The 20612-nt window shown below is 46.7% G+C and overlaps 1 protein-coding gene across 1 annotated transcript in view; it reads left to right on the forward strand.

Annotated features, from left to right (window-relative positions):
- The first annotated feature begins 5843 nt into the window (after nt 1-5843).
- Nucleotides 5844-20612, forward strand: part of CRISPLD2 (cysteine rich secretory protein LCCL domain containing 2) — a 58919-nt gene continuing 44150 nt past the window's right edge. Inside the window, exons 1-2 of the mRNA XM_061594219.1 lie at nt 5844-6024; nt 18789-19110. Of these exons, the coding sequence (XP_061450203.1) occupies nt 18862-19110 (249 nt within the window). The 5' untranslated portion in view covers nt 5844-6024; nt 18789-18861. The remainder of the gene's footprint in view (nt 6025-18788; nt 19111-20612) is intronic.

Consider the following 20612-nt stretch of genomic DNA (forward strand, 5'->3'; position numbering starts at 1 on the left):
GAGGCTGATGTGTCTGTACGAGGAAAGGCACCTCCATGCTTCTGAGACTGTCTCTTTTCACCTATGCTGATATTCCTTGCAGTGCTAGACTGATACTCTTAGGGGTGCTGACCTTACTTCCCCCCTTCTCTCTTCCATTCCACTCCTTCCTTGGCGAGGAGACTTTTTGGATCTCTTGAGATGCAGGAACAAACATGCCTGGTTGCATCTTCATCTTAGCCAGAACTAGGGAACTTTCCTATCAAATATGTATTTCTGTTAATAAACGCATTCAGCTCCAATGCTAACATTGAAATGAATGGACATGACAAACTTAAGTCAATTAATTTCAGTGAGTCTACTCTGAGAAGAACCTAGTTGGATTCAACCCACAATGTCTCATAGAACTTTAAAGACTAACACATTATTATGGCATAAGCTTGTTGTAGTGGTTAAGGTGTTGGACTATGACCTGAGAGACCAGGGTTTGAATCCCCACACAGCCATGAAGCTCACTGGGAGACCCTGGGCCAGTCACTGCCTCTCAGCCTCAGAGGAAGGCAATGGTAAACCCCCTCTGAATACCACTTACCATGAAAACCCTATTCATAGGGTCACCATAAGTCCAAATCGACTTGAAGGCAGTCCAAGCTTTTGTAGACTCTATTCAACTTAATCAGATGCATAAATTGCTCTCCTGAGTTGCAAGAATATATATGTTGTGGTTGAGGGAGGAATTGCAAACAACAAAATCAGAAGGCTAGGAAATGTGGAAAAGCCCAGACGGTGATAATTACATTAGGAACCATGGTCACTGGGGGAAAAACACATCCTACTGATAACACAGACATCCTGGCATTGGTGAGCCAATTAACACATGCAGTATGATAAAAACCCACAGTCCTAGCTCAATCCACAAGAGATAGATAGAAAGGGCAGATCATGAAGGATTGCTCATTGTTTTTCAAACGTATGGGCCAACTGTGGATTTGAGATTAACAAAGCTGTTTTTCTCTTTATGCACCTCTCGAGGTGTAATCTCAAAATCCTTTTCTTGCCACACAGTCTTTGAACAAGAAGGATGGTGAAACAAATGATCCTCTCCCAAGATCATAATTATAAAGTAATAATACGTATCATTTTTTAAAAGGTGGGACAGCTCTTTCGTGTAGCACCAGAGCTCCCTCTAATGTCCTTGTTACATCAGCTGCCTCTCTTGAAACACACGGCCTTTGAACATGCCAACCCACTGGGCACAGACATTTTCTAATTACTTATTTCATCATGCACTCCTTTCACGGGTGATGACACTCACCCACTTCTGGAAGTTTTGTGACAAGTTGTGCAATTGTTTGCTCTGCTTATGTCGAATGAGTCAATCCACGAGGGGGGGGAAGAATGTGGGCATGAAGCTTTATTTATTTATTTATTCATTCTTTGTTAAACATATTTGTTTTTATCTATATAAGAAAGTCTCAAAGTGACCACAATTATTTCAAAAACGTTAAAAGTCAGGAGCCGAGCTGGTAAAAAACAAAACAAAAAGTGACTCTCCAAGGCAGAACGGCGGGAACTTTTTGTAGCCCAAGGGCCACATTCCCTTCTGGGCAACCTTCTGAGGGCCACACAGCAGTGGTGGGCAGGGCCAGAGGCAAACGTAGGCGGAACAATGAATGTCAACTTTACCTTGTTGGCTAGTTTCTACTCTCTCTCTCTCTCTCTCTCTCTCTCTCTCCTCCATCCAGGCAAGCAAAGGGGATGATCAGAGTTCAAGGGATACCTTTGAGCCAAGCAAAAATGCTGAAGGAGGGTGTGGTGTGCAGCTGGGAAGGGGTGTGGCCTGGAGACACTGAGGGTGTGGCTCGGGAGAGTCCCAAGAACCAGACAGAGAGGCCTGGGGGGCGGCATTTGGCTCTTGAGCCTGAGGTTCCCCATCTAAGGGATCAGCAAAATAAGACTTCGTCTTGGCAAGCCACAAAGCTGTGGGGAAAAGGAAGGCTTCTGCAAGATGGTGGAAGACCATCAGAGAAAGGGAAGGGTGAGCATCCTTGTGCAGTGAGTTCCGCAGCCTGAGTGGTCTCAGAAAAGCCTGATGCTTCATATATGGCGGAGGGGAGGGCATTCCAGAGTGCAGGGTAGAGACAATGGCAGGAAATGCCTGCTTTGGGGTCACCACCACCCTGCAATGTTCTGTGTCGTGCTACAAATAAATTTCCCCCTTATTTAATGGCATGACCTGAATTTCCCAGTAGGTGACCAAGTCCCATCCAGAATTAGTGACAGTCTGGCAGTACCCTCATGCTCTCTAACAACACACTGGGGGTTGATGAGGGGTGGCGAGGTGTTGGAGGACAGAGCTGTGTGTGCCTGCAGCCTGCCCTGTCCCCTTTCAGCCACCCTGTTGCCCTTGGGTTAAGTGGAGGATGCTGCACTATCGCCAGTGGTGAAGGAAGGGGAAAGCATGTAGCTCAGGGGTAGAGCATCTGTCCTGTATGCAGAAGGTCCCGGGTTCAGCTCCCCAGCGTCTGCAGGTAGGGCTGGGGGTGACCCCAGTGTGAACTCGAAAGCTGCTGCCAGTCAGTGTAGATAATACTGAATTATGTGGATCAGGATCAGGCAGCTTTCTATATCAGCCTGGTCAGCTTCTGTACATGAAATTGGTGGGGAAGTGCCAGTTTCTCCTTTGGCTCAGTTAGCAAAATGTCTTGGGCCAGGGCTGATCTCAACTGAGGACCCCCCTCTCTCTCCCTCCCTCCCTCCCTGGAACAGGGTTGTGGCTCAATGGCAGAGCATTTGCCTTGCATGCAGAAGGTCCCAATTTCATCTCCAGGCTGGACTGGGAAAGAACCCTGCCTGAAACTCTGGAGAGCTGCTGGCAGTCAGTGTAAACGATATTGAGCTAAATGGACCAATGGCCTGACTCAGTATATGGCAGTTTCCTATATGCCTTGGGAAAGGCTGTAGTTCAGTGGTAGAGCATCTGCTTTGCATGCAGAAGGTCCCAGGTTCAATCCCTGGCATCTCCAGGAAGGGCTGGGAGAGACCCCCAGGGAGCCTCTGCCAGTCCGTGTGGGCAATACACTAGCTAGAGGGACCACCTGACTAGGTCGAAGGCAGCCTCTGTTCTTTATGGAAACGGGGCTCTTGAGGTGATAATGTGCATTACTGCATTTACCTCACCGTGAGTTAAGAACATCAGAAGAGCCTGCTGGATCTGGCCAGTGGCCCATCTAGTCCAGCAGTGTGTTCTCACAGTAGCCAGCCAGACCCCACGGGAAGCCCGCAAGCAGGACCTGAGCGCAAGAGCACCCTCCCCTCCTGTGGTGTCCAGCAACTGGTATTCGGAAGCATACTGCCTCCGACCATGAATGCAGAGCATAGCCGTCATGGCTAGGAACCCTGGTGCTAGTCATGCTCCACTGACAAAGCAGTTGTGCTGCATTTTGGGGCCTTCTTGCTAATTCCCCAGTGGGGTCCCAAATTTTGCCTCCACATCTTGCTCTGGGGGCGCCATTAGCAAGAGTTGCACTAGGCAGGTATGTTGAGAAGTGCAAGAACTCAGGCATCTGAAGGAGGATGAGGCCTTTGGACAACAGAGGGCAACCTGCAGGGGCCAGGATGCTTTGGGTACAAAATGCACATAGGACCAGGCACTCAACCATGCAAAACATGATGTTTATTTTATTATTTAAAAATTATCCCTCTTTTTACAATCCAGGTCTCAAAGCAGCTTCTAAGAATTTTTAAAATATATATATATAATATGTGGGCCACTTCCAGGCTGTCGCTGTTTCGCAGAGGGATTCAGTTGCATGCTGGCAAATTCAGGTTGTGCAATTAAAATGGATTTGGTGCTCTTGCGCAACAACTCCCCTCCCTCCCTGTTAACTTTTTGCAGTAAGGAAAGTGACAGGAAAATGCACTGGAAAGTGTGGGATACCAATTGCTTGAGTTAAACTATGGAGTTTGCTCCCACAAGAGGCAGTGATGGCCGCCAACTTGGATGGTTTTACAAGAGGATCAGACAAAGTGATGGAGGATCAGACTGTCAATGGCTACTAATTCTGATGACTGTGCTTTACCTCCACAGTCGGAGGCAGTATGCTGGGGCATGCAGGAGGGGAGAGTGCCCTTGCTCTCAGCTGCTGTGTGGAGTTTTCCCACTGGGGCATCTGGCTGGCCACTATGAAAACAGGATGCTGGACTACATGGGCCACTGGCCTGACCCAGCAGGCTCTGCTTATGTTCTTATGAGGTGACATCCCATTTATTCGCTTGTTAAATTTGTATCCTGCCTTTTGATCCAGTGGTGCTCAAGGTAACTAAAGAAAGTATAAAATAAAATGCATCTAAGCCCCTCCCACCCCCACCCACCCCACAGAATGAATGCTGAATTAAACAGTGGCTGTCATCTGAGCTCCCTGAAAATTTTGGGCACTTCCAGACAAATCTGTTTATTGAACGCTAATCCTTATCGCAAAAGGGCTGATCATTTGGGGAAGCAGGTTTCCTGTGCGAGACCTCCCAATCAGCGATAACTGAATCTGAATCAGGCAGGCTGTGATTCAATCCCACCCGACAATAGCCACAACCTGGAAGGATCCTGTGTGAAAGCACATCAGGATGAATGCTCAATAAGCAGGTTGTCTGGAAGCGATAATCGTGGCCTTGGATGCAATTATCTCTGGGCAAAACCCAGACGTTTGGGAAGGGCTTGTAGCTCAGGGGCAGAACATCTGCCTTGCATACACCAGGACCCAGGCTCGATCCCCGACGCCTCCAGATAGGGCTGGGAGAGACTCCCTCTCTGAAACCCTGGACAGCCGCTGCCAGCTCGTGTAGGCAGTATTGAGCTAGATGGACAAGTGGGCCTGACGCAGTATAAGTCAGCTCCCTACGTTCCTGTGTTCTACCCCGTCGATGAAAGGCAAAGGAAGTCTCTTGGTGCCGCCAGCCAGCCGAGAAGATGCCTGCCCGGCCCTGGGGGGAATCACATTTCAGGCCAGAGGCAGCCATAACATCTCAGAGCCGCCTTCCGAAAGGGGACGTGCATAAGCACCCCTCGCGCAGCAAAGCCCAGAGCCTCTCCTCTGCCGGAAAGGCCAGTGCTTTCTCGTCTAGGGTAGGGGTGGGCAGGAGGCAGATCGGGATCTACCGTTAGTTCTACTGTTAGAGTTTGGACTAGGAGCAGGTTTATAAAAAAAATGTTGAAAGAGGGCGAGCGCCATCCAGTTCTGGTGCTTAAAACAAATTCCTGGGCTCGGAATCCTTTTAAGTTCAAGTGCCTGTTCTTTTTCTTCTTCTTTTGCGCCAAGGTCTGGTTGGTGGATCTCGGATTCTAGTTAAAAAGCAACAACCCAAAGTAGATCCCACACAAGCCTCAAGCCTGCCCGCTCCTGGTCTAAGGTCTCATCCTCAAACCCTCACCTCTTATCTCCAGCCGCCCCCCTTTCCCAGCCCGTAGGAGCCTTCGCGTCGATTTCATTATCAATTTCATAGTCAATTTCATTCTTGTCTTCCGCTCGCTTCTACGTGCCGCAGTTTCCAGTGGAACAGTTTCGGGGAGGGAGGGAGGTGGCTTGCGGCGCTGAAAAATCTGACAGCTCTTCACCTACTCCCCCTTTTCGCCCCACATCTTATCGTCTCTTAAGGAAAGGTTCCCCCCCCCATTTTTTTTGGTCAAATTGTTGGACTTCCCGTTCAGTTCCAAGCCTTTTTGTTCTCCTCGCCCGCAGAGGCTCAGAGACGCTACTTAAGGAAACGCATCTTCCAGGGAAACAGAAATAATGAGCCCCTATCTTTTCATAAGGGGTGGGAAGCGGGCTGCGGGGTGGGAAGCGGGAGGAGCAGCGCCAGGGGGGTATAAATGCAAGAGACCAGACACTGTTCTGCAATCGTTGCTCTGAGGTCCTGAAAAAGAAAGCCCTCACCCCCGCCTGCTCTGTATGGTTGAAGTAAGAGACATCCCTCTTCGCCACCCGCAGGTTCCAGAGGAGTTAGTCACGAAGAGTCCTCATTCCTCCTCCATCTTCATAGCTTGCAAAGGTGAGTGCCATATTTCATCCTTCCTTTTTTTTTAAAAAAAATGCATTTTTTTAAGGATGAGGGAGGGGATCCCCCACTCCCTTCAAGATCAGTGCTGTCCCTCTCCCAAGGGAATCTAGAGGGCTTTGCACTTTCCTCTGAAGTGATAATTCAATGCCTGGTCCTCCTCAGAGATCAGTCCCAGAGCCTTTGAGGTTTTGTTTTCTATGAAACATAGAAACACAGGAAGTTGCCTTATACGGAGTCAGACCGGTGCTCCGTCTGGCTCGGTGTTGCCTACAAAGACTGGCAGTGGTTTTCCAAGGTTTCTCTGCCAGCCCTACCTGGAGATGCTGAGGACTGAACCTGAGACCTCCTGCCTGCAAGACAAATGCTCTACAATTGAGCTGCAGCCCTTCCCCAGAATCATTCTCTCCACTCAGATCCTCAGAGCACGTTTGCTGTGCACTTTTCTTTTTATTTGATTTTTAATTGATTTCATTTGCTTGTATTTTATCCTGCTGGTAAGTCACTGTGATCTATCTATCTATCTATCTATCTATCTATCTATCTATCTATCTATCTATCTATCTATCTATCTATCTATCTATCTATCTATCTATCTATCTATCTATCTATCTACATGTGACAATGCAAAATATAATATAAATATATTGCAAATAATTATGACAGAAGAAGCTGCAGTCAAGTTGTAATTCTATGCCTGTGTGATTGTTGTTGGGGTTTTACACACACACACCCTTGCCAACTCTATGCAGATGGAAAGAGTGAGAGACATGCTCATCTTTATTCACTTAGGATTTGAGCCCTGTCCAAAGGCTGGCTCTTGGTATGTCTGCATCAGATGATTTCTCCTCAATATTTCACTTTACATAGCAGAGGATCTGGTGCAATCTTCACCTCACTTCACCTCATCTCATGGACGGATAAGCTTTGATCAGTGCTTTGCCTGACAGCAAGTGCTTCAGTAAAGAGGCATTAACTTCCCCCAAGATGCCCTTTGAAAAAAGGCATTACCTTGTGCTTCATTTGGGACATTGTCTTACTCCCCCTTTATTAGAAGTCAGTCCCCCCACCATTTTTTTAAAAATGCTGACTTGGGTGCCAATAGGCACAAAGTGTTGTAAAGACTCCAGCGCTGAATAATGTTGTTTATTGAGTTATTTATTACATTTATATCCCACCTTTCCTCCAAGGAACTCAAGATGGTATACATGGTTCTCCTCCCTTCTCATTTTATCCTCACAGCAAACCTGTGAGGTAGGTGAGGTGGAAAGTCAGTGACTGGTCCAATCTTCCTGGCTGACTGGGGATTTGAACTCAGGTCTCCCAGGTCCTAGTCTGACACTCTAACCACTACACCACACTGACTGTCAGAAATAATGCTGTAGTTTAGCTGCCTAAATACTGAAGTTTTTAAAAACTACGGATGGGGAACCTGTGGCTGTCCAGATCTTGTTGAACTACAACTCCCTTCATTGATAGGATCACAGATCATAAGTCAGACTGTTGGCTCATCTAGATCAGTAATGTCTGAAGTGATTTGCAGCAGCTGTCCAGAGTTTCAGGCAGAAGTTTCTCCCAGCCCTATCTACAGATGCTGGGAAATTGAACCTGGGACCTTCTGCGTGCAAAACAGATGCTATACCACTGAGCTATGACCTTTCTAGGCCAGGGCTCATGAGAAATAAAGTCCAACAATATCTGGAGTAGGGATGGGAAAGGAATTTGATTCAGTTCACATTTCAAGCTCAATCAATCATATTTGTACTTTCTGAACCATTATGAGAACCAAAATACAGCCATCCTTAGAAAGGCACACTTATTCGAATTTTGCGATACAGTTCGCCAACCAATGTTTAGAAAAATGCATATGTGAGGGGAAAGTATGCATAAAAATGAAATTGGTTGCAAAAATGTGTACATTAATCAAAACTGCATAAAATGTGTTTATTAGGAGAAATTTGCACTAAAATGCTGGAGAATTTTCATGAGGATATTTTTTAAAAAATCCACAAATTGCTGCAGAAATGTGGAGAACTGAATTTAAGATAAGAAAAATGAGAAATTGAGAGGGCCAAACTTGACTCATCTTTCCATCCCGATCTGGATGCCCCAAGTTCTTCACTGCTGATTTAAATGGTAGCTCAGTAGCACTCAGCTGCTGAGTGAAATAATAATAAAAAACGTTAAAGCTACATAAAACACCATTTTTTCCTCTAGACCTCCATCTGACACATCCTAGAAAACTGAGCATTTTAAATATTGCCTAGCCCCTCTGAAACTCATCATTTTTATTGCCTTCTTTCTGTTAGGAAATCATTGGGGATGGCAGTCTTCAGCAAATCTGCCAAACTTAGGCTGCAATCCCCTAAATATTTACCATGAAACTGCATGGGGATTACTTCTGAGCAGACATGCAAAGGGCTGCTCTGTACTTGTTTAGTGCTCTGCATGTTTACACAACCATAAATCCTACTCGGTTTGGTGGGACTTACTCCTGAATCAACATGCACAGGATTGCAGCTTGCATTTCATATGGTTAAAATATCTTTGGCAGGAGCATGGCTGATGCCAGGGAACAACGAGAGAACATATCGTTCAGTATCTTTATGGTGTAATTGCTAAATGCAAAAAGGGGAAATAATACCCTTAAACCAGTCCTTCCATGCGTCACCGTGTGCTGTGAAGAATCATAAGGGTTTTTCTTTTCTTTTCTGGAGGTGAGGGTGGCAGTGAATGGGCTTTTTAAGGCTTTAGTTAAGTGGGCTATACACTTCTCTTTAAAAGGATTATTTGATCCTGCTGGCTGATTTCAGCATGGAACAAATCTCTTGTGTTGAGATTTTCAGTTCAACAGGTGCCACAGCTAGGGGCTGCAGGATTGAGGAATCCCTCCTCTAGGTCGGAAAGTTAACCTGTATGTTTATGGAGCTGCTGTCTGAATACCTCTCAAGTTTTAAAATAGGTCTATAATAGGCAAAGCTGGTATAGCACAGCGGGGAGGAGAGCCTGGCTGGGAGTCCAGAGTCTGTGAGTTCAAATCCCTGCTCGTGTCTCCTGGGTGTCAAGGGCCAGCTAAAGATCACCCCCACAGTGAGTGGCTCAGGGGTGACGTGCCCTGCCACCTGTACAACTGTGGGAAACCTGCATAGTCCCAAGGAGCCCAGTTCCCCCCAGTGGGCAGTTGCAGACAAGGAAGGGGCTGGCTTGTGCAGCTCTGGCAAGCTGAGCAGGCCCTAGCGAGCTGGGGAGGACTAGCCTCAGAGGGAGGCAACAGTAAACCCCCTCTGAATACTGCTTACCATGAAAACCCTACGTTTAGGGACGTCATAAGTCGGGATCGACTTGAAGGCAGTCCATTTCCATAATATACTAGGTCCTCAGTCTTTTTTTGGGTCTGGGGAAATCTGTCATGATTTCACAGAACCCATGTCCCATTTCACATTAGAAAAACTGGCAATGCTCAGAAAACCCTCCTCGGACAACAGGCAAAATATCTACGCATACACCCCCAATTAAAAAGACAAAGAAACCGCAGACACACCTGCCCAGCCAAAGAATCCAAAACCCTGTTTTAAAAATTGGGAGGAACAAGGCGCCTTGGAGAGCTGCACTGATAGTATTAGGAGCATAGGATGGTATTCCACGCTAGTCCTACTCAGGGTAGACCTACTGAAGTGAATAGACATGATTAACTGAGGTTTATTAATTCCAGTGGGTTTACTCTGAGCAGGACTTAGCTGAATACAACCCATAGGAAGCTGCCTTATGCCAGACTATCTAGCCCAATATTATCTACTCTGACTCAGCAGTTCTCCAAGGCCTCAGGCAGAGAGAGAAATTTCCCTTCACCTGGTACCTCATTGTTTTAAGTGGAGAGGTAAAGAACTGAACCCAGGGCTTTCTTCATGCAGATCAACTGCTCTGCCACTGCACTATGGTCCCTTCCATACATACACTTAGCAGGTATAAGCAAGTAGCTATAGCATGCAAAATCTTGAAATACTTCAACACACACACCCCGCAGTTCAGGCTGTGTACACAACATACACTAAAGCATATTTATAGCACATGGCTTCCCTCCGGGAACTATAGTTTGTTAAGAGTGCAAGGAACAGTAGCTTTGTGCGGGATAAACTACAGTTCCCAGGATTCTTTTTTTAGGAGGGGGGGGGAAGCCTCAAATGCCCTTTAAATGTATGGTGTGTATGCAGCCTCAGTCTATCCAAGAGTGAGCCTGTAAACCTTGCAGATCTAGAGCCTCTAATCCTCTAACCTTGAAATCTCTTTCCCAAAAATTGAAGTGGTGTTCTGAGCTTAGCGCCTGGGCCGCACACATCCATGTGGTGGCTGCACCACACTTTCTTTTGTAATAAGCCAGCTTGGTCTTGGGAACTGGTGCTAACATGACTCTGTGCAAGTAGTACTGCAGGCCAGGGGGTGCTTTATTGTGTTGGGATGCCCAACCCTGTCCCAAGGCGGGTGGGGTGATTCAGTGCTTTTCCTTTCCAAATCAAATATCGCTCCAAGCGATCGCAGAAAGGATTTCCCTTTTGTTCCATCCCTCCGAATCATTTTTCCACATGAGGTTTCTTCTGTGCCTGCACCAGGAGGTATTTTTCTGTCGACTCATGGCTTTCTGATCCATCCCAGATGTTGACGCGGCATCTGCAGCCTCAGCCGGATGGATCGAAAAGGAGGTCATTCCACTATGCTTCTTTGTCCTCTCCTCCACCCAACCCCCCTGCTTAAAACAAAAGCAAAGTTTATTCAGCTGCCTAGATGGCAGCAAGTTCCCTTTGAAAGAACTTTAGGCATATACCAAAAATGTCCAACTCAAACACAACTTTGTTTGGCCAGTTTTTCTTTTTTCTTTTTGGACTGCATCTCAAACGCTGTGAGCCTGCGTGAGCCCGAATCTGGGTGTTGTCATCAGCACAGAAAGCCCTAAATGAGTTGGGATGGGGAGAAATTTGTTTCAGTTTGCATATAAAGGTGAACCCACCTAATTCACACTTTCCAAAACAATATGCGAATCAAAACACAGCAGTATTTTCTAAATGGACACTTCTCTGACTTGGCAATACAGTTCTCCAGCCAAGTAGTGTATACAAAAATGCATATATCAAGATAAAGTGTATATAGAAATGCATATATTCGGGAACTTAGCGTACAAAAATATTTATATTAGGAGAAATTTGCATTGAAATGCTGTTGGATTTTTATAAGGGCCTTTTTTTAAAAAAATGCAGACTGATATGGAAATGTAGAGAACTGAACTTAAGATTGGAAAAAGGAGGAACGAAGTGAAACCAAACCATGACAGATTTGCCCATCCCTACTTGGGACCCAGGTACCTTAGAAAGCAACTTCTTAAGATCTGCTGGGGATCCCCCGGCTGGGCATCTCATCTTGTTCCCCACACATTGTCCTCCCTTCAGCCCAAGTTTTAAAAAATGTTCTGTTTACCCAGGTCTTTGTAACCAACCTTCTTTGCTGACTCTACTGCTTCTGCTTTCTTGACTATTGTCATTCCTATTCTGCTTTTGTTTCTGATTAAGGGCACTTCTAGACTGTTGCTGTTTTAGGCAGGGATTCAGTCACATTCAGGGTGCGCCATTCAAGTGCACTGGCCCTGCCTGAAACCCTGGAGAGCTGTTGCCAACCAGTGAAGACACTACTGAGCTAGATGGACCAATGGTGATGCATAAGAACACAAGAAGAGCTCTGCTGGATCCGGCCAATGGCCCAACCAGTCCAGCATCCTGTTCTCACAGCAGTCAATGAAAATGCCTCTTCTGGGAAGCCCACAAGCAGGTCATGAGTGCAACAGTGTTCTCCTCACTTGTGATTCCTGAAGCTGGTATCCAAAGACAGACCGCCTCCAACAGTGGAGGTGGCCATCAAGCCGGCAAGGGTAGTAGTCGCCATGGATAGCTTTTATCTTCCATGAATTGGCCTAACTCCCTTTTAAAGCTATCAGAAATGGTGGCCATCTATGCACTACTCCTATATTCTTCTGGCCACCTGGAAGCACCGCTGGACAGCTGTGTGGGGGGGCAACAAATTCCCTTGGCAACAAATTGCTCCAAGTGAGGAAACAGAGCAGACCTTAGAAGAATGAGGTATCCACGGCATTGGTGCTATAACACTCCCTGATGAGGATGCTGGTTTATCCGGCTAATAACGCCCTCCTCAGACTATAATGCGGGGAATAGGGAGCCTCTTCTCGACCCACTGGGCACCTGACCCAATGCAGCAGTTCAAGGCACGGCTTAGATTCAGCGGGGCGAGCATTTTAGCCACTGTGCTACTTAATCGGCACAGCCAAAGGGAAGGGGGTCCTGCTATGGCCTAATGATCCAGACTTTTTCAAAGCAACTAGTGGATCGTTCCCCTGCTTCTCTGCCCAGGGGCATCTTGGAAATTCTTTTCTGGGATAGAATCCAGTTTTTGCTCCCCCTTATCACAAGACAGAGGAGCAGTGGCCAAGCTCCCAGCCAGAGGCCAATACTAGACAGTGTTGTTAGCTTAAGATGCGTAAAGAGCAGACGGTTCCCTCTTGGCCAGGATGGGATAAGGAGGAGAGAGTAATGAAGGCATTGGTCCGTGCCCACATCTGGATATCAAGGACTCTGCATGACACAGCAGGATTTTTTATGTCAATGTGTTTATGTAGGGTAGCATCGAGTGCTGCCATTCTGCTTGCGCAAAGGAGCTTCCCCCTCCCCCCCTACAGCTCCCCTCTGCACACCCTCGAAATCTTCTCCAGAGGGTAAGGAGAGCCTCCGAAGCAGATTCTGGGATTGCACAGGGAGAGGAGAAGAAGGGTACATCCTGATGGATACAACCCTACAGCTCTATCCTCCTCTTCCCCCAGTTTGGGTGCCATGGTGCCCATCCAGCAGGGATGGGCAGATCAGCCTCAGTCAGTCCCATTTCATATTCGCTGGCAGTAACCAAAACATTGGTCTGTTCCATCCCGTTTTGTACAGATTTCTTTGAAGGAATGGAAGAAAAGGTTGAAACTGTACATGCTATGATATACATTTTCTCCAAGCACGTATTTTTCCTTGCTTTTCAATGCACTTAACCCCATAAAATGCACATTTTAAATGCATTTTTACTGTAGAACATGCATTTTTTGAGCATCAAAACTGAATTGTGACATGTGGAGAAGTGCAAAGTTGTTGTTCCAACCCATAGGTAAGTTTGGGACTATCACACTGGAGTCTGCTGCAAAAAGTAGGCCAAACAAATTCCAAGTACATCCCTGCATCCCACCCCTTTTTATTCCTGCAACAACCCTGTGAGAGGCAGGGACCAGAGTAGGCCACCGAATGAGCTTTAGGAACAGGTCTCCCTGTTCCTAGTGAGGCACTCTGACCACTAAGCCACACTGGCTCTCTAGAGCTGGGGTAGCAAGAGGTCCCAGAATATGGCCTCATTCAGAATGCCAATTTTCCTTTAGCCAGGACATAGTAATGAGCAACAAAATCCCCCCCACACACACACAGACACATACATTGGGATTAGAGAAGGTCCAACACTATCATGCCCAGGTTCCTAAAGCATATCTAGCTGGTCTTGAGTGCTGGACTTGTATTAACATTGGGGTCTGATCCAGTAAGAAATATAAAAAAGTGTCCTGCTGGATCAGACTAAAGCAGGTGTGGGAAAACATTTGCCCTCCAGATGTTGGTGAACTACAACTTCTATCATCCTTGGGCATTGGCCATGCTTGCTGGGGCCAGGGAGCTGTAGTTCAGTAACAGCTGCAGGGCCAAAGTTTTCTCCACCCTTGATCTAAAGACTCATCCAGTCCACAGTCTTGCTTTCCACAGTGGCCAATCAGATGCTATAGCCCTCTCTCCTTTTTCCTCCTTTAGTAACATGCATTCAGAGTCATGTTGCCTCTAAGCAGTAGACATTCCATATAGCAGAGCTGGGGAGCCTGTGGCCTTCCAGATGCTGCTGTACTACAACTCCCATCACCCCTGACCATTGCCCACGCTGGCTGCCTGGTGCTGATGGGAATTGGAGTCTAACAACACCTAGAGGGACACAGGTTTCCCATTCCTGCCCTCATGACTACTAAGGAAGGGTTCTAGAGCAGAAGTCATAAGTTACAGGAAAGTTTGTCTTTTCCTTGAATTTTAGCCATTTTAGTAGTTGGGCATAGGGGAGAATTGACTGTTCTGCCAGTCTCTGAGTTTAGTGCCACGTGAGAGGGTGGAGCTAGAGGTGAATGGTGAGCAGTCCTTCCCAATCTACAACACTGCTCAGGAAAAGCTCTCCGGGATCTCTGCTCTCAAACCAAATTCCATACAGCAACCTTAGCTTGATCCTCTGATCCTTTGGATTCCAGAGCATGCCAAGGAATGTGAGATTGGCCAACGAGTCAGCGCTTGCTTGGCGCACAATCTCATTCTTTCACTTTAAATCATGTTGTGGCTGAAATTTCTGGTTCTGGCCATTGTCAGTGACAGGATCCTGGATGACTGAGAGGGGGAAACTGAGCTCGTGGACATTTTGGCCAGTCCTGGTGGTCACATCTGCTCTTCCACTGATTTTTATCAGCCTTGAAATGGCTCCTTTTTTTAGCGAGGCACTTTCTGCATCTTGTAAATTACTCACACAGGAAACTGCAAGTCACTGAGCACTCCTTTCATAAGCCCCCCTGAGAGCTGGTTTTGACACTTGATGGTTGCTATCTGGAGGCTGCTTTAAATCAGTCCACGTGGTGGTTATCATCATGTGGAGAGATGGTCACTCCAAACAGCTTTCCTAGGTCAGTGAGATACTTCCAGCTCTGCTGAGATTTTTTAACTCAGGGATGGGGAATCTGTAGCCTTCTAGATGTTGTTGGAATCCAACATCATCTGAAGGGCCATAGGTTCTCAGCTCCTGCTTCAACTGGGGACCATAGCTCACTGCTTTGGGGTGAGACCACAACTCAGTGGCAGAGCACTAACATTGGATGCAGAAGGTCTGAGGTTCAATCCCTGCTATGTCCAGTTAGAAGTTAATAAGGGAGATCTCCCTCTGCCTAAGACCCTGGACTGCTGCTGCTAGAGCAGACAATTCTGAACTTGACAGATAGAGAGTCTGGCTAGTATAAGGCAGCTTCCTGTAACCTTGAGCATGCAAGATGTGTGCTGTACCACTGACCATTGACCTCTCTTCCCCAAAATGGATTGCAGTAGGTCCCTAGATTGGCTACTTTGGAGATGGAAGGCAGCGGTTTTGGTGGGTACAAAGGGACATGGGAAGCTGCTTCATACTCAGGCAGGCCGTTAGTCCATCTAGCTCAGGATTGTCTACACTGACAGGCAGCAGCCATACAGGTTTTCAAATGGGGAACATTCCCAGTCCTACATGGAGATGCTAGGGATCGAGCCTGGGACCTTCTGCATGCAAAGCAGTTGCTCTACTCCTGAGCTATGGGCTCACCCTCTACTAGATGGGTGGTTCATCTAACCTGGGAGATGGCTTTCTACGTCTCCTAGATGGGTTTGCACTCTCCTGACAGATGAGCCTCACAATCCGGAGCAAGCTCAAGATTTGAGGATGCACTGGGCAAAGTGCTCTCAGGCAGGCACTCTCCAGCAGACTTGTCTGGTAGCAGCAGGTGCCCTGATGCATGCTGAGCAGCTGGGTCTGCTGCCATTTAATTTCCCCACAAATCCCCTGACTTGGCGTCACTGTCGAGCATTTTGGGAAACCAGAATGGTGCCCCCCACTGGGACAGATCCATTATCCATTCGTTTCCATACAAAGACAAATAATTCCTCTGTGAATTGGGGGGAAAACAGAGAGAAGCAATTGTCGGCTGGTACAATATGCTGCCTGTTGCATGGTAAGGACTAACTGCTGAAAGGTTGTTAAGGAAGGTGGCTAAGTGTGTGTCTATCCTGCAGACTCTGTTTTCGATGTGTTGATTTGCCTGCATAAAGCAACTAGTTTGGTGGCGTGCTCTCTCTGTATGTCTGTGTGCCAACTAACATTACATCAGATTGGCACATTGATCTCTCTGCAACTTTGCTGCTGAGAGTGAGAGAGAGCGAGAGAGCATAGAGACTTGGCCTATTAAAGAGAGTCAAGACTGCTTGTTAGGTCTGACTGGGGATCACATACGTTAACTGTCTGCTTCCGTGCACCATGCCTAAAAAGCAGGGCTACGTTGGGAAATGGCTCAGGCTAAAAGGCCACATTGTGGATGCTGTACAGAAGAGCATCTATTTATAACCCCCTTGGAGAAGCCTCTGAAAGTAGGAATTGTTCCCCTGAAGTGGGTCAGACTGTCTACAAAAGTAACAGCTTGAGGTTAGCCACACCAAGCCTGCCTCTTGCTCAAAGAGGGTCAGTGGAGGTGGTGGTGGTGGGGCAGGGGTGATGAGGAGACCCAAATAACGTTGCAAAGAGAACGAGGTTAAGGCAATATTTGTCCCAAGGAAAGTGAACTCATCGTTCAGGAAGCTGACGGGGCTCATCATTTGGGGAGGGAGGGGGGAGCTGTCTAGGCTTATCATTGGCTGTTGGATGTGGAGAGAATGAACGGCAAAGAAGCTTCTGACACATACAGTGTAGAAATCAGGGGGCCCTCTTTAGGGAGCCTGTTTCAAAGAGATTTCCTCTGCAGAAGAAGAAAATCCCCCAGCCTTTCTTGCTTTCTTTAATGAATCTTTCATCAGCAAGAATTACACAGGAAGAAATATTTCTTGCAAAAGGTTTGTCTTGACTATGGAGAAATGCCAGCCTGGATACTTTAAATTTTTATACTTTAATGGTGATTAATGTGTTTAAGTGGATCGTTTTTAATTTAGGGATTGGGGGATTCATTTTTGTTTGCATTTTCACGAGAAACTATCTCATTTGCACTTCTCAAACCAATATGCAAACTGAAACACACTATACTTCGAAAGTCACACTTCTCCAAATTTTGCATTGCATGCAGAAGGTCCCAAGTTGGACCCAGCATCTCCAGGTAGGACTGAGAGAGAACTCTCTGGAGAACTGCTGCAAGTCAGTTTAAGCAAACCTGAGCTAGATTGACCAATGGACTGACTCGGTATATGTTCCCTATGTCATTGTTAAATAGGTTTATCAGGAGAAACATCTTGATACATCTGATGTAACTTTAGAGGTGGGGTGGAGTAACCTGGAGATGTTATTAGATAGCAACAGATTAAACACACTCATCCAGGGAAATTGGTTCCATGCATTGCCTCATTGTCTTAGCGTAGGGGCAGGGAAGCTTTTAAAAGTCCCCCCCCCGCCTGCCCACAGTCCCTACCAATACCTTCCTGCAGTCATTCTGGAGGGCCTCTATGCTTCTTTGCCCAGCAAACTGGCATACAAAAGACCTTGCAGAGGAAATCCTGACACCTCTTCTGGAAGATGCTTCTCTCCATGCTTCTGGTGACACTTCACATGTACACAGCTGCAGTTACTGGGAACTGGCAGAGGACTCCACTTCTATTTTTCTGCCAGAGAGGAACAGCTCATAGCTCATAGCTTGTGGCTGAACTCTTCAATCTGGCTCTTTGGGAATGTCTGCTGTCCTTCTCCATCAAGATGGGATTCTGCTTCCATGATAATACTTGGCAAGCTCGCTTCCCCTGTCTGGGTCAGCCTGCAAACCAATGGGGTGTTTGGGGTTATTTTAGAGCTTAAGCGGGATATAGATGGGCCTCCTTCCCCTCCCTGCTACAGCTTGAAAAAGACCAGCTTTGATTGACATCCTACTGTACTGCTCAATGGGGCCAGCCCTCCCATTAGGCAAAGAATTGTGGTTTCCTTAGGGGGCAGATGCCGAAGTGGGGGGAGGTGTCAGAAGACGGGGCTATGTGTCCTATGAGGCCTTCTCTGCACTTCGTAAGCTAGCCTGCCACCCTCAGATATGGGAGAGGGTTCTGTCCCATTGCCAGTGTTGAAAGGAAATTCAGTGGGCAGTCCAGTTGGTTTCTGTACATGGACTAGGAGGTAGGCACCATTTGGTTATTTAACAACATAACACAAGAAGAGCACTGAAGCTGGATCAGGCCAATGGGCCCTCAATCCAGTGTTCTGCTATCTCACAGTGGCCAACTAGGTGCCTGTGGGAAGCACACAAGCAGGACTCGAGCACAACAGCACTCTCCCCACTTGTGATTCCCAGCAACTGGCATTCAGAAACATACTGTCTCCAACACTGGAAGTGGTGCATAGTCATTGTGACCACTAGCTTAAGAACATAAGAGCCCTGAAGCTGGATTGGACCAGTGACCCATCTAATCCAGCATCCTGTTCTTACAGTGGCCAGCCAGATGCCTATGGGAAGCTCGTAAACAGGACCTGAATGCAAGAGCACTCTCATCTCCTGTGGTTTCCAGCAACTGGTATTCAGAAGCATACTGCTTTAGACAGTGGAGGCAGAACATAGCCATCATGGCTAGTAGCCATGCTTTCCTTAACCTCCATTCTTTGCCTCAGGCAGCAAAATGCATTGTCCCAGCCCTGCTACTCAAAGATCTTTTCTGACATTTCCTTCCCACAACATTTGAGAGGCATCCATATTCCTTTTAACTTAGACCTTCCCTGACCCCTAAGTTAGGTCCCTGCATCTTTGCTCTTCTGTATTTCAGTAGAGAGGCCAGGTCAAGAGCTTTGGAGGGCCACATTTGGCCCCCAGTGTGTGGTTCCCCATCCTTATTATAGGCCAAAGTCCTTGCTTGGTGTCAATTTGAGAGTAACTATGCTTTCTCCATTTTTCCTCCTAGATCTGCAGTACAGATTGGAAGAGATTCCCTTGACGAGAGTGTCTTCTCTCCTCCTGTTTCCACTGAGCAGAAAATGGCTAGAAGTCCCACTCAACCTTGGACCATCATACCCTTTGGCCTACTCTTCCTAGTCCATGGAGTCCATTGTTTTTTCTTGCCCAATGCTACTCATTTGGAAAACATCCTCAGCAGATACCAGGATGAGCAGCCCCACTCTAGGACAAAGAGAGCCATTTCTCGATCGGACAGAGAAGAGATCCTGATGCTTCACAATAAACTGAGAGGCCAAGTCTACCCTTCAGCATCCAACATGGAATACATGGTGAGTTCAAAATACTAAGTGAAGTTTGGCTCTGCTTCTGAATTGTCCCTCCACTCCTGTTTCCTTGCAGGTCATCTCTGTTTGCTTTCCCAAGTTCTGCACCTGCATTTGTAGGAGACGTGCATCACAAACAGAAGCCTCCTCATATCCCAGTGCTTGTCTGTGCTCAGTTTGCCGGCCCTTTCAGTAGGAACTATGTCTTTCCCATAGTTGCACCTTTGGAGATGCACAGATTTAGCTCCCAACTGTTACACGGTGATGGTGAACAAAGATGTGGAAATACGTGACAGCAGGGCACAGGAAAGTTTCACTATACATTACAAAGGGACACTTGATATAAGTCTTCCAGGCTTGGGGGCAAGCCTGAATCAAGTCGCCCTTTATACTGTGTAGTAAAACCTTCCTGTGCCCTGCCATCATGTTGTTGTGTATTTTTCCCATCTTTGTTCCACATCATTGGTTGGTGCTATTGAGGGTGGATAAGTGCACAATGGTTGCTTCCCACACTTGTGCTCTTTAGCACTGCTAAGGCATTGCTTTTCCACAATTAACTGGAAGTGGAATTAAAATAGAGGCTTCACATATCATTTAATATAGCACTACATTATCAAGCATTGTCCTTTCATATTCTCCTCTACACATAAATTCTGTTTAGCAAAGGCGCTTTCTGATGTTAATTGAAAGCTTTCTGTTTGCAGGTTCAGCCTGTTTTATTGCTTCCTGTTCATTTTGCTATAAAAGAACAAAGAAAGGGGGGGAAAGTAATTTAACTGAGCATGGTACAGAAGCACACTCACGAGGGGCCTTTTATCACTAATCCCCCAGCCACACCCAAGAGAAAGAAATAAACTGGGTGGAATGTGCCAAGAGGAAGGTTTTAATTATATAGATACATTTGTACCCCTTTCTAGTATTCAATATGATATGTCAGGGATTGAACTTCCGACCTTCTGCATGCAAAGCTGATGCTCTGCTACGGAGCTACAGCTGTTCCCCAATTCACAGTCAGCTTATGCACTTCTCCAGATTTTGCAGTGTGGAATCAATGCAAAAAACATGTGCACAAAAAGATTAATAAAATACACAGCATTTTTCAAATGCTGCAGATGAATGCCTTGAAAAACACTGAAAAGTGAGCATTTTATGCAAGAAATGCATACAAAACTTGTACAATTGAAATGGGGACTTCACATGTGTTCCTTAAAAAACGGATGCGGAATAGAGAGGGATGTATGAGTGTGAAGAAGCTAGCCTACAGCACAAAGGTAAAATTTATATTTGCTGCCCTGCCCACCTTTGCCTCTGACTTGGCCCACCAGTGGCAGATGGTCCCTGGAAGGGATGTGGCCCTCAAGCTGAAAAACATTTCCTGACCCAACTTGATAGACGATGGTACCTTGACTTTGGAGGGGATGTAGAATTTGCTGCTCTCCCTCATGCAGCAAAACGTTTTGGGCTGGTTCTGGATGTCAGGATGTCCATTTAAAAAAGAAGGTCGGGTA

This window comes from Rhineura floridana, chromosome 13, assembly GCF_030035675.1.
Source record: "Rhineura floridana isolate rRhiFlo1 chromosome 13, rRhiFlo1.hap2, whole genome shotgun sequence".
NCBI lineage: Eukaryota > Metazoa > Chordata > Lepidosauria > Squamata > Rhineuridae > Rhineura > Rhineura floridana.